The sequence below is a fragment of the Setaria viridis genome, chromosome 5 (assembly GCF_005286985.2).
Source record: "Setaria viridis chromosome 5, Setaria_viridis_v4.0, whole genome shotgun sequence".
Classification (NCBI taxonomy): domain Eukaryota; kingdom Viridiplantae; phylum Streptophyta; class Magnoliopsida; order Poales; family Poaceae; genus Setaria; species Setaria viridis.
In genome coordinates, this window is record NC_048267.2 from 31,083,453 (window position 1) to 31,097,943 (window position 14,491).

Below are 14,491 nucleotides of genomic sequence, written 5' to 3' on the forward strand. Positions count from 1 at the left end.
TCATGCCATGAGGGGAGACTCAAGGGAAAGGGCACACTAGGGAGGAAAGCTCAGATGGACATCAATGAGAGTACATTTCGTAAAGCACACTTCACGCTCCTGCAACAATCATCCCTGGTGGCTCCATACTTGGAGGAGCACAAGACCATTGTACGGTCCTCAAACTAGAGAAAGACTGAGGCCTGGATTACACATCATTACATTAACACTTTTGCCTCTTGGTTGCAGTGACGACTGATGGGTGATGACACGATTGAATAGCAACTAGCATGGTTGGTTAGGGGTCCATCTATCTCAGTATCGGCATTCCAAGGATACGAGATAAATGGGTACACATTTTACACGACAGCCAAGATCAAAAGAGCACAACCAAAATAGTGGTGTCCGTATAGATGCAATAGACAACAATGGAAAAAAAGAAAGATACTATGGTGTTATTGTGAATATATGAGAACTCGACTATGACCTTTGAAAATCCCTCTGTTTCGGTGCCAATGGGTGAAACTTATTGGAGGAGGCGTAATGACAGACAACTATGGGATGACAATAGTGGACCTCAACAAGATTGGATATAGAGACGAACCATTCATCCTAGCTAATGATGTGACTCAAGTTTTCTAGGTGAAGGACATGTCAAGCAAACAAAAATAGAAGGGTGCTAAGAAGTCGGATGAACAACCAAAGCGCCACATAGTTTTTCCAGGGAAAAGAAAAATTGTTGGAGTTGAGGACAGAACTGACATTTCAAAAGATTATGATCAGTTCGATGATCTTCCACCATTTTCAGTCGAGCTTGACCCAAGCATCCTGTTAGCCAAAGAGGACGCTCCATACTTACGCCGCGATCACAACCAAGGGAGTTTGTCAACAGAAAGGTTATTAACATTCCATTAGATGATGATGTGTAATGTATTAGAACCATTATGCTGTGTTTTATGGTCAAGCGACAAATTAATGTAATAACACATTGTAATGACATGTAATGTATTCTATGAGTTTATTAACAATACTATTTGCAAAAATCTCACTTTATTAAACAAGAACTAATTTTTGCATGGTTAAAATATTAAATATTTTGATTTTTAGCACCATTAAATATTAAACAATAAATTTAGGTACAGGTACATGACTAAATCATGGTAAACATGTTAATAACATTACAAGCACTATTTTTTATAAATTTTTGCATGGTCAAAATATCTATTTTTTCTAATCATAAAGTTAACATAAGTATTATGACCATTATAACCTATTACTAAATTAAAACTAATAACTTTACCATGTCTGATATTTGACTGCATCTAATATTTTTATAGTGTATATCTAATCAACATCAAACTTGTTTTCGCAAATTTTATGAATGTTATTTGATTTATTACACAATAAATTAATATAATAGCATTTGTAAAAAAAGAAAATAAAAAGATGTTTATTCGGAAAGCTAGAACAGTGGACTACAAAACCCTTTAGTATCGGGTGATAAAAACACCCGGTACTAAATAGGGGCAGTTTCATTTTAGCGCGCTCTGACCCCCTTTAGTATCGGGTGATGGCTAGTACCGCTACTAAAGGTGGTGTGGCCTTTAGTAGCGGTGCTAGCCACCACCCGGTACTAAAGGCCATTAGTACCGGGTTAGGGGGAGGCCCGATGCTAAAGGGGGGATAAAACCTCCATCCCCTTCCTCCCAACACTTAGCCACATTCGTCCTCGATGACACCACTGCCGGCCCCTAGCTCCTTCGATCCGGATCCTCCGCACTACCGCCCCGATGGCCTCCCGCTCGTCCACGCCACGCCCCTTTTGGCGTCGTCCCCGACACCGGCGTCCCCCCCCCTGGCATGTCGTCCAGGCCCCGACACCATTGGCACCGGCCGGCCACCCCACGGCCCTCCCCGACACCGGCGCCGCCCCCGACCGCCGCCTGGCTCCCCTCTTCTCCCAACGATGCCACGGGCCCTCCTTGATCTCCCCAACGTACGTGCCACCGGCCTCTGCTTCCTCGATGCCACCAGTCCTGCTTCCTTGACACCGGCACCGGCCGCCCCTCGGCCCTCCCCGATGCGCCGCCAGCCTCCTTCCAGACAACACTGGTGCCTCCACTCCACCGGCACCCCCCCTCTCCCCTACGATGTCGTCGGCGTGCCCTCTCTCGAGCTCCCCGACGCATCACCTGCCCTCCTCTCCCCAATGCGCCGACGGTCCCCTCCCGTACGTGCCGGCGGCCCTCCTCTCCCCGACGCGCCATTGGTCGGCGCCTCCCACTCCTCCGCCGGCACCTTCGGCCTCCACGCACGAAGGTTGCCCGCGGGCTCGAACATCCGGCTACTCACGTAAGCCCGCGGCCGGCTGACGTCGCATTTTTTATTTTTCTATTTTATTTATTTATGTGGTATATGAAATTAGGTGGACATTGTAGAAATATTATTAGAAATTATAGAAATTAGCTATAAAATACATAATCATTTTCAGAGTTAGCTAGAAATTATAGCAAAAATGTCGGAAAACCTATTAATTGTAAATTGTACAACATTGATTATTCCATGTTATTAGAAAATCTTGTTAATGGTTAGAAATTTCTAGAAATAAGTGAAAAATGTTGGTGAACGACCATGTTCCGTTGTCAATATTTTCGTTGTCATTTACTATTACAAAATTCAGAAAATTGTTCAATAAATTATAGAAATGTGCATAAAATATTATAAATTTGATGATGCCTACTAATTTTTTAGTCATTCATTGTAAATTTGATCTATATATAAATAGTGGTAGAAATTAGTGGAATAGTCGTAGAAAATATATAAATAGTGCTAGAAATTGTTAAATGCCTATTAATTGTAATTTGGTCTTCTTTGCATTCAATTGTTATTACAAAATGTATAAATATTAGTCATTAATTCCGTAGTCAATTATTGTTACAAAATGTATAAATATTAGTCATTAATTTTACAGTCAATTATTGTTACAAAATGTATAAGTTTTATTGTTACACTATAAATATTGTTGTAGTCATTTATTGTAATAAATTGTATAATTGTTTTATTCTTTTTTAAGTCATTTATTGTTTGAAAATGTACGACTATTAGACATGCTTAACAGAGCATGGGCTCACTTTCGTCAACATCACTTAGGTAAATTCAAGGAGCAACTTCATATCCACTATGAATTCCCGGTATGTATTAAATTTGCACATGTCGTGTCACTTCCTTGAACACAACAAATACTTCATAACTTTTTTTGCCATATATATAGTGTTTGAGACAGAATCCGGGGAATAATTTATACGGATACTATGTATGTGAGTTCATCCATGGCTTTGTACGTCCCAAGCGTATAACTAACCATGAATTCCGAATACGTATACAAATTTCTTAATAATAAATTAGTTATAATTGTGCAAATCCATTGATCTAATATAATAATCTTTGCTAATGATATAGATTATGCACATGAAGGAAGAACTCCTCGAGATGGAAAAAATCAGGTCAATTCAAGAACAACTCAGTAGATTTCTTCTAGACGAGGTTGTAAATTTAGCGGGAGAGTTCCATAATGATGGATCAAATCTGCATCACCGTCAGAACTCGGGTTCAGAATAGTTGATCCAAAATGTTGAACTTGGAGAGTTGATGCAATGTAATATTATTCATATATGTGTGTGCACAATATGTCTATATATAATATTATCTCAAATGTAATATTATAGATCAAATACAACTTTATATATATTACGTATTAGAATTAGTATACGTGTAAAGGAAATAAATACGAAATGCTAATATAGAATAAAGAAATAAAAAAATGAGAAAAAAACAAAAGAGAAAAAAGAATTTAGAATCGGCTGGGGAGACCAACCGGTACTTAAAAGACCCCCTTTAGTACCGGTACTTAAAGGACCCCCTTTAATACCGACTTAGCAATACCAGTTGCACAACCGGTACTATAGCGGGTTTAAACCCGGTACTCCTCCTTTTTTGTTGGTTTCATTTTCATATAAGTTTGTTATGCTCTATGCATGGGCGTGTTGATTTTAGTTCTAGTTACTCGAGTGCAAGTGAATCGTTCGACATCATATCAGCTTAGACTTTTAGGTGCAATAATTGACCTGTATATGCAGCTTAATATGGTGCCAAGAATAATAAAAATGTCTGAGTTTGAAATCTTGATTGGCCTAATGGAGATCCACACGAGGAGAACTGTTCAAGTATAAATGAATTGTTTGCATGTTCAGTTAGCTTACATTTTTTTTGGTGCTATTGGTCAATGCACATGCATCTCAAGCATTATCCCTTTGTAAATTAAATGCAAGCAAAGAGAGAAGCGCATTTTGGTTCTATGCCAGGCCCATTTGATGCCACCAGCCCGGTATGAAAAAAAACCCAGCCTACTAGGAAAAACTCAAACTTGGCACGGGCAGCCCAACAATACAGTCCGGCAGCCATTAGGCCGAAATCAACCACACACTATTTTCATTGGACCAGCCTGGCCCATGCTCAGTTCTAACACCGCATGACAAGCCATTATTTAAGAGCTAGTCAGTCTTTTAAAAAAATATTTAGATGTTACTCCCTCCATTTGGATTTATAAGGTATGGCATGCTTTGGAATTATCTCCCAAAGTACATTTTAACTATTAATTTATTTTATATTATATTTTTTATAACTAATAAACTTATGATCATTGGAGAATACATTTGATTATAAATCCAACTATTTCAAGTATATATTATAAAAATAAAATTTGGCTAAATTATTGATAAAAATTATAAATTTTGAATCTTAGTATGCCAAGGATAAAAAATTCACCCAAAATTTTGTGAATTTCGTGAAAATTTGATCTTTTTCGGTCATGACCGAAATCACTGTTCATCCGAAATATCACTCTGATCACCGAAAGATCTATCTTTTTAAATTTCACGAATTTCGGTTATTTTGATGGGACCGTAAAAATGCTAAAAACAAAATTTAAAATCCTGAATATGTGTGTGCGTCTTCCGAATAGGGACGGAGAGAGTAGGATGCTGGTTTGTCCGTAGACCGGTGAAGGGAAATAATCACAGTCGCGTTCCCTACAAGGCAACGCGTCACAGAAGGCACCGCCACTCGCTACCGGGTGGACCCTCCACTACTATGCTTCTGGCGGCAAGGTTTGGGGAGGGGGTTGCCGAGGGAATCCAACACCATTGGATTTACAAAGGCACAGGGAAGCCAGACAGTGGTGGCCGGTTATGGAGCAATAGTAAGCCAGTAACGAGAAAACCGATGGACCGGGATTATGACTTATAAGGGCTGGTTTGGGAGTAAAGGTTTATTAATCCTGCGTGATTTTCCACGGACTGGGATTTTCCTGGTTAATTTATTTCCCTTGATTTCCCTGGGCACCGCTGCCCCCCATCCTCTTTGCTGTTTGGCACCGAAGAAAGAAAACAAAGGGAAATTACTCTACTCTGATATATATGTATATGATATGTGGAGAGCAGCAAGATTTGATTCATGTGCTTTCTACCTTGTGAAAATTGACAAACACTACGAGAAATCCCATGCTTATCTATCAACAACTAGAGACCGTACAATATTTGTCTTCCCTGCTTAACCGAGACTACAGCACATATGTGTTGCACAGTTACAACTACAACACATATAGGTCTACGACTACAGCAAAGTTATGACTACTACACATATAGGTCTACGACTACAGCAAAGTTACGACTACAACACATATTAAAAACAGAGCATTCAAACATATGGAAGTGATTCTTCAGCTTCCTTAGCTCCTCCTTGACATAGATTTGTAGTCTTTCTTCCATCTAGGGAAGTGATTTTTCGACTTCCTGAGCCCAACAAGATAGCATTCAGTTACGATAGTGATTAGCAATGTCAAATGTATCATGGTAAAAACTTGCATACTTTGACTAGCAGTGATTAGCAATGTCATTTAAATCATTGGCAATCACTTGCATACTTTGACTTGAGATCTGCTTACTAATGTAAATTGCACGACGTGAAGCCATTTCAGCAGTTGAGTCAGAATTATACAAATGATAGGTGTTCCGGGTGGACGTCCAAATTAACTGAACAGATACCATTTTTCAGCATTCAGACATTGCAAACAGTGATTCCCTTGACACTTAGATAGAGTGATTCACTAGCACACATATGGATGGAAAATGCACCAGAAGAAATAAAAGATTTAAAGTACTAATGCATTGTAGATCTCACTAATCAGCTTTGCTGGGTAGCATCAAATTTGCCATTTTCAAAGAGACAAGTACCATTGGGATCTTGGCGACTGACTCTTGGATCATGTAGTGCTTCCCATCAGGGCTCTGCAATTAAAAAAAAGTGAAATAATTTAGCCATGTCAGCAGCAGAAGGTTCACACAAAGCAAAATTTTACATGGTTAGACATGATGAGACAAGTAAGTTTTTCATGAACCATACACTGAGCATATTCAAAGAGACATACCTGATTTTTCACTTTAGCCACGTTAATCGAACATTAGGATTCTTTGTTGTAATGAATATCTTTCTATGTATCTCAGACTCAAAGACATCCAAAGCAAATGACTTCTCCTCATCGGTTAATTCGATCATAGCTTCCACTTGATCACACACACTTTTCAACAGAAAATTCTTCCTCACGCCTTTTCCTTTCTTCAAGAGCTTGCAAAGTTTTGTTGGTTTGGCTTTTTTTGTACTCCACATATCCCTCAAGAGCAGAGCCAATGTGACTTTGCTTACGCTTTTTCCTACTTTCACCTTCCTGTCTTGAATCTTGAGCTTCATTGCGTTCATTATGTGCACTAGAAGTCTCTTGACCATCGAAACTCGAAGCAAATGGATTCGCACCCAAGTGACTGCTGCTTTGTTCAGAGTTACTTCTTTCAACAGTAGGTGCAAGAGGAGGAACAAAAGGAGCAATAGGAGGTACAGGAGGAGAAACAACAGGAGGTGCAAGAGCAGAAGGATCCACTTGCATGGTTGATGTGAAGTTTAGATTTCTTGTAGCAACACTTCCAATTTTCAAGAGACAATTGGAATTCATATTAGAACCACAAAATTGTTTGATGCTGAAAGCAATAAATTAAGCTATGCAAGTGAGGGAACTTCACCTTCATATAGTGCTTCCAATTGGTAAAAGAGGGGAAATGGCTTCTTGCGAAACTTTGCTACTCTTGGGTGATTCTATTGAATGTAACAGAAAAGGATAATTAGTTAACAACAATAACTTAGCTACTTCTTCGCATATTTTATATAGAGTCAAAATGGCTTACCGCAATTAGCTTCTTCCATACTTGTGGTTCCATTAGTATCATACACAAAGATTCATTCTAACCATTACCACTGTCTCTCTTAGTGCCTTGTAATTAGCTTTAAGCTCCTTCTCCTTCTCCTACACCTGCTTCTTTAAGAAATGAGCTACGGGAAAGTTCTCATTGAACTTGTCGGTGATAACCCTCCAGCCCTCTGATACCCAACCATTTTGACCTTTATATTTGGGGTTACCTTTGTAGTCCAGTAATATTTTAACAAGACCTTTCTTATAAGCGGAGTTCCAAGTAGCCCTATAAGCTTCTCCTGCCATGGTTGCATTTCTCAAAACATGTTAAGATGAAGTACAAAGAACCATAAGCAAGATCAAGGTGCCTCAAGAAAAGAAATTCAAGTACAATTGCATTAAAAAAGAAATTCCATTAATATTACAATAATGTTTGCAGTAGAAAGTTCCAAAAATTACATAAGCAAAACATATACAAACTAGAGGAATCAAACTAGACTAATTATTATTATTATAAGTAGCCCACATTTGGTGTGCAATTTGATCTCTTAGAGTACTACCATCGTTTGACTCCGCCTCACTTGGATAGTTGTTGTCCCCCTCCGACACATCAACATATTGATCTGTTGGGATATACTCTGGTTGGTCATCCAGCCACCCCTCTTAACCATTTTGCCCTCTAATTATATTGTGAAATGCAACTGCTGCAACTGCAATCTTGAATTGATTCTCTATGGGATGGAAAGTGCCTACTTTCACAATCGGGAACCTCTTCTTTAGAACGCCAATGGCCCTCTCTATATGGTTGTGAAGCAATGCATGGTGATGGTTAAACAGTTCTTTGTAGTTTGCATAACCACTTTGAGATGAACGACGCCTTCTAAACTCACTGAGATGGTACCGAACTCCTCGATATGGGGCAATAAAAGATGATGTACTTGCGTACCCACCATCTACAAGATAGAACTTCCCCTCTGGCACAATAAATCCTTTGCTAATAGCAGATCTAAGAACTCCTACATCTGATGCTGACCCTTCCCATCCACATGAAATGAATGTGAAGTTAAGGTCGAAGTTGCAGGCTAACATAACATTATGTGATAGGGTTCCCTTCCTATTTCTGTAGGGAGGGGCCTTGTCTTCTACGATGGTGATTGGTATATGAGTGTCATCGATTGCACCAATCCAATTCTGCACGGAAGGAAAAAAATAAGGAATTGGCACGCAAGGAAACAAAAGATTGGGGAAAGGATTATGCACTTGGAAAGAAAAGATTGGCATATGAAAGAAGGGCATAAAATGAGGATCTGTCGCGATTTTGATATGAGTTTGGAATGAACTTGGAAGTCTCACAAATCCATGAGTTAATGCAGGAATTATTTTGAAAACTTCTGTTATTTTCCTATGGATTGTCTCGTCGCTGTGTTGAAAAGCTTTCTGTAGCCTTTGGTTGCTAGCATTGTGTGAGAGCATAAACATGAACATCCCAAGCTGCTTCTCAACAGCAACACCTCGTGTGTCACGGAGTAAATTCTCTCTTCTAAGAAAATCCGCTGTGGCTTTAAATATTTCAGGCTCCATTCGGAACTCAACTTTACACCAACTCGGGTACCCTTCAAGGATTTCCTTCACCTTTTTGGCACCAGGAAGAGAAGATGTGTGCACAGGCATTTTCTCTTCTTGTAGGTACGAAATTATGGCAGGGACAAGTATAAAAAATAGCTCATCATTCTCTTCCTCCTCCAACAAGAACTGCCTAACTTGCTCCTCCCAAGATCCCATTATCTAGTGTATTGTAACCCATCAAATAGAAAAATAAGAGAAATCAATAATAGAAACATATTCCTTTTAACATTAGGTAATAAGATGCTCTCATTTCAAGAATTATATGAAATTATTTTATCTTTTTAGTACTAGCAACTAACTCTGAATAGCCATTAGCCCACCAACATGGCTAAGCAAGTAAAAACCACAGTATTCAGAATCATATTTAACTTCAGTACAAATATATAAGGTACCCTTATTCTCAACAGAAATAACATGGATCAACAGCATGCACATAATAACATGACATTGGTGATTAATATAACCTAATGGTAGTTTAGATAAGTCCATTTTCTTACCAGCAAAGTAATAGAATATACAATATAAACACGCTAAAGCTCTGATGTGCAACCATATACAATTCCAGTTGCTTGCTTCAGAACCCATGCAGTTTAATTTTGAGAAGGGTATTGATATAGTGCTACTTTTTATTTGGACTGATTGTAGAAAGGACCTTTAAACAGGACATACGTGAATCATAATGTTGCTAGCAAAAGTAGCAAAATGGTTAGGAAAAATGAGCATCTGGTTGTTGAAAGCATAAGGACATTAGTAGAAGTCTAAGTGATTTCTTATAATCGCCATCTCAAGCTAGCATCATTTGCACTAAAAGAATAAATCGTACCTCTTTTAGAGCCTCTTGACCACAGCACTGGCAGAACACAGCAAGATAAGCAACCTATCAAATTTGATTGCTTCCGAATTCTGAAGCTAAAAATGTTCCAAATTTTGTCCGAAAATAGCAAGTTCTTAGTGACTGCATACTTAAGCTAAGGACTAACTAACTTCAACATCCAAATGGATCACAATGTCACATTTTGTAGTATACTAGTATGCCACATTTTCTCCTCTATTAGTTGTACCAAAATCAAGTTCAGTGAACTGACAGACATGTGCATACAATGCAAGAGTCAAAATCTTTAACCAATCTTTCTCAAGACCTTTGGTAACTTACCAATAAATGGTATGTTACAGAACTAGAGCAGTACACAGGCAATACATTGACAAACACATTGACCAGGATTTCAATCAGAAATACCTAGAATTCTTTCTGATAAAAGGTTAGCAAACATGCACCAAAATTTAGCTAACACCTATTCTTCCCATTGTTGGTGTTCATGAGGCAACAAACAAAATTACATCAACTAACCATGGAACTATACATCTGACTGACAAGGATGTACCAAGTGAATCACCTGATGGCTGATGGGGAGGTGGAGATGGCAGGGGAGTCCGAATCGGGCAAGTCCGCCGCCATAGGAACTTCATCAGGTCGTCATTGGCCGTAGGAACCGCGCCACCGTAAGATTTGCAAGAACTTTTGTAAGTGTGAGGTGAGGTGAAAAGAGGAGAGGAGAAACCCTAGCATGGCAGGGAGAGGCTGGCGGAGGACTTACCCAAGCAGGCGGGAGGGTGGAGGCACGACAGGTCGTCGGAGACGAGCAGGAGGGAGGGCGATGGCGGAGGAGCGAGCGTATGCGGCGGCGGCATTCAACAGGGGAGACGGATGAGTCGGCGGTGGCGTTCGACGGGGGAGATGGACGAGTCAGCGGCGGGGCGGCAGAGGAGACGGGGGGCAGCGGCGAAGGAGGAGGAGACGGGGAGCGGTAGCGAAGGAGGAGACGGGGAGCGGCGGCGGCGGAGGAGACTGGGGGTGGCGGCGGCTTTCTGGCGAGATAAGGAGATGCGGGGGAGACGGTGTCCTCGGGATGGGGACGGACGCCCGATGCCTTGAGGCCGGGAGCCGTTCCGCGCGGAAGATTGGGCTGAGACGGGCCGGACTTCCCCGCCTAGCAGGCTTCCAAAGACGCCGGTGAACTGACCCGTGGGAACTTTCCACGTGGGCCGCCGGCGCGCGGAAACGGCCGGGAACCCGGCGGGGAATTGGGCTACCAAAGGGGCCCTAAGACTAGAAACGGAGGCCCAACTGCTCGAAGGTGACAGCGGGTTGTAGGATGGCCCCGCCACCGGAGACAAGGAAGACAGGTGGCAGTGTGAGCCTTCTGTGACCGCGCGGCGAGTAATACCGTCGGTGAAGCATTGAAGATGGATCGTTCGTGATACTCTGAGCTACTCCCTCCATCTCAAATTATAGATTATTTTGTCTTTTCTAAATTCATAGATTTAACTATGCACCTAGATATATGCTATGTTATCAAAACTACCAATTTAGGATGGAGTAGATATAGGCTATGTTATCAAAACTACCAATTTGGGATAGAGGGAGTATCAGCTTTGCCAATTCATCACTAGGGAGTGGAGGACCCATGTATACACTATCAGCTGGTTGCCTGGGCTCCAGATCACCGATATATTTATATACGGATATATCGTCTTTTCTGGCTACAATCGTAGGACAAGCCCATCCATGGCGTCCTGCTCGTACGCTCTGTCCCCGTCACACGCGTGCGCCGCACGACGACGATCGACACGCTGGCAGCAAGATCAAAACCGAGGCCATGTTTAGCTTCCTCCCAACTCCCAACTTTGACACTATGCAAAAAGAAGATTCTCCATCACATCAAACTTGCGGTACATGCATGGAGTACTAAATGTAGACGAAATCAAAAACTAATTGCACAGTTTTGTTGTACTTTACGAGACGAATCTTTTGAGCCTAATTAGTCAATATTTGGACAATAATTTACAAATACAAACGAAACGCTACAGTTGCGCATTTATGGCAAAATGCCAATTTTGCCACTTCCAAATTAGGAAGTGAACAAGGCCTGAGCCTTGTCTACGGTGTGCCTACCCGGACGCCCCTTCTGTAAAGTTTGTCCTGCGCAAGGCCGGCCGCCGGCCGCCGGGAGCATTGCATGGGCATGGAGCATATATGCCGACTGCTGACTAGTATGAGTGTGTCCGCGTCAGGCTCTGCAACCTCGGCGCCCGGCGGTCGTTGTTGCCGCTGTCCTCACCCGGTCAGTAGCCTGCGGGCGAGGGCAAGTGTGATTCTTCGTGTGGCGACAGGACACTGACAGTTGACGGATATGGATCACTCAGTTATCCAAAAAGAACATTTTTATATATTCAGTTATCGGGTCCGTCAGGGTACATGTGCGATCTGCTCGTGGCTTTGATCATGTTTGTTCGTGCGATCTCTGGCTACCGTTACAGACTTGCGAGTGGATGGACAGGGAAGATTATACGGCGGGATCATATAGGAGGCTTGTTCGTTTCGCCTTGCGGCTTTACCTATTGGTGTGTCGTGCGGTGCTAGAGGCACGTCGTATTCGCGCGCTTAGAAGTAGCTGGCCGGGTTCTCCAAGAAATCGGTGGCGTCCAGCGGGAACATGAAGTCCATCTCCGCCATGCCCATAGGAGAGTTGCTGGTGGAGGCGAGCTCCACGTCGTGATGAGGCGCGTCCCGGACCAGGCTCTCCGGCGTCGCCGGGGACACGAAAGGGGACGCGGTGACACGGACGCCGACGCCGCCGGCGTCGTCGGCGCCCCTCGCCGGCACGTTGGAGGGGAGCGAGAACGGCAGCACGGGCCCCGCTGCTTCTAACCCCGGGGACGGGGAGGCCGTCTGCTCCGCGGCGGCGGCAGGCTGCGCCCGGGCCTGGGAGTGCTCCCCGCTCGCTGCTGCGGGGCGCGCCCCCTGGTTGCCGGAGGGGTGCGCGCCGGCGCCCTGCGCCTGGGCGCACGTGTGGGAGCCGTGGTACACGACGTCGAAGAGCAGCGGGTCGCCGTCCGTGCGCTGCACCTGCTTGCTCGCGTGGCAGCTCTGCGTGTGCCGGTGCGTGCACCGGAAGTAGGCTCTGCAGGAATTGGATCCAGTCTCCGAGATCAATTTCAGTAATCAAGAACAGGTCAGGGACGGTCATCATCGCCCGTACGCGCGGCTGAAAAAGTTGTACGGCTTTCTCGAGGCGAGCTAGTTAGGTGGTGGCGGCGCTGACCTTGGGTACTTGGCGCCGAGGATGTCCTTCTGGCCATACTTCCTCCAGCTGAGGCCGTCGTCGAGGGGGGTGACGTGGACGGCGCTCACCCTCACCTGGGTGCTCCTTTTGGGAAGCGTCTTCCTGCGTTTTTTTCACCGGAATCGCACGTAAGTGAACCGTGCGTGCGCCAGTTTACTGCTACAATTAACCAATACTAGGCTTTCGTTCGCCGCCTTACCTCTTCTTGCACTGGCCTGCCGCATTGCCGCGGCCCCGGAAGTCGCCGCCCTGGTCCGACCCGGCGCTGCGCGGGCTGCCATCCCCACCCGACGGCGGCGACTCCGGCTGCCCGCCACGTCCGTCGGCGCAGGACGACATGGCCATGTGCACGGCCCGGTCGATGGAGTCGCGCATGGTGCACACGAGCGCCCGGCACCGCAGGTCCCCTCCGGCCGCCGCGCCGCCGACACCGCCCTGCTGCTGCTGGCCCGCCATGTGCTCCTCGAGCTGCCTCACCATCTCCAGCACCCGCACCAGCTCCGACACCAGGGCGCACTTCTCTTCCGACATGATGCCCTCCATCGCAGCTAAGCTCTCGCTAGCTCACTCCCTCACCGCTGCGTGCCGCAGGCACCTCGCTCGCTCGCTCACTCTTCGGTGCTGTTAGTTCATACGTGTTGTCTTGGCGGCTGGATATGATTGTCGTCGAGAGGTGATGATGTGTGAGCCGGAGTGTAGAACGGGAGAGTGGGTGGTTCTTATAGAGGAGGCTGAGGCCTGAGAGGCATCAGTATCTGAGCTCGACTGTCAGGTGGAAGAGTATGAACTTTGACTGGACCAAACGGAAAGGGTGATTTTCCGAGGGGTTTAAAAGGACCTGTGTGTACCACTCACTAAAACATTCAAAGGTTTTGAATTGGACCGGTCTTTGGTCATGGGACTGGCCACTGAGATGTTGAGATGGATGTTGCTAGTCCGGTTCACACTTTGACCGATTCCCCCTCACCTCAGCTGGATCGCTCTTTCGATGTTAGTGGTGCAGATGGTGCTTCTGCCCCCCTACTGATGGTTAGGAGTAATTACCTATTCTCCCTTTCACTACTCAAAATGCAGTTTCTTACTGTCGATATATAGGATTTTTAACGTGCGGACGACCTTTTCTTCATGGTTTGGGATTTTTTTTAGACCGTTCGTGGTTTGGGGGTTAAAAGGAGGCGTTTGGCTGCTGCCGCGGCGCGTGTAGAAGCCTCCATGGCACGCCTACACTATGGCACGAACCAAACACAACTTTAGCACTTACAGTTACTGGGCTTAGAGGGATGGATACTGTCGGTATTTTAACTCGGCAACCTACCTAGAGAATATCTGAGGTAGAGTTTGAGGTAGAGTTTTTGGTTGGTGGGTGTCGCCGAAATCAAGAGCTTGATGGTGTACGTAGGCACACGATTTGGACAGGTTCGAGCCGCTAGATCGCGTAATACTCTACGTCCTGTTCGTTGTTTGC

The 14,491-nt window shown here is 44.1% G+C and overlaps 1 protein-coding gene and 1 pseudogene across 1 annotated transcript; both read right to left on the reverse strand.

Moving 5' to 3' along the window:
* Positions 1-7,756: 7,756 nt before the first annotated feature.
* Positions 7,757-9,058, reverse strand: LOC140222988 (uncharacterized; annotated as a pseudogene).
* A 3,048-nt stretch (positions 9,059-12,106) lies between these two features.
* On the reverse strand, positions 12,107-14,041 carry LOC117855906 (uncharacterized). Its single transcript, XM_034738306.2, has 3 exons — positions 13,226-14,041; positions 13,006-13,128; positions 12,107-12,864 (listed from the first exon to the last, which is right to left on the reverse strand). Exons 1-3 carry the CDS (start codon positions 13,567-13,569, stop codon positions 12,345-12,347), a joined length of 987 nt encoding a protein of 328 aa, XP_034594197.1. The 5' UTR covers positions 13,570-14,041; the 3' UTR covers positions 12,107-12,344.
* Between the last annotated feature and the right edge of the window lie 450 nt (positions 14,042-14,491).

What these genes read in the sequence shown, in the direction of transcription:
- LOC117855906 (XM_034738306.2), bottom strand. Translation starts at nt 13,569, where the DNA reads ATGGAGGGCATCATGTCGGAAGAGAAGTGCGCCCTGGTGTCGGAGCTG. An exon ending in GCAGGCCAGTGCAAGAAGAG is followed by an intron (nt 13,129 to 13,225) that starts GTAAGGCGGCGA and finishes AAAAAAACGCAG; the next exon opens with GAAGACGCTTCCCAAAAGGA. An exon ending in CTCGGCGCCAAGTACCCAAG is followed by an intron (nt 12,865 to 13,005) that starts GTCAGCGCCGCC and finishes CAATTCCTGCAG; the next exon opens with AGCCTACTTCCGGTGCACGC.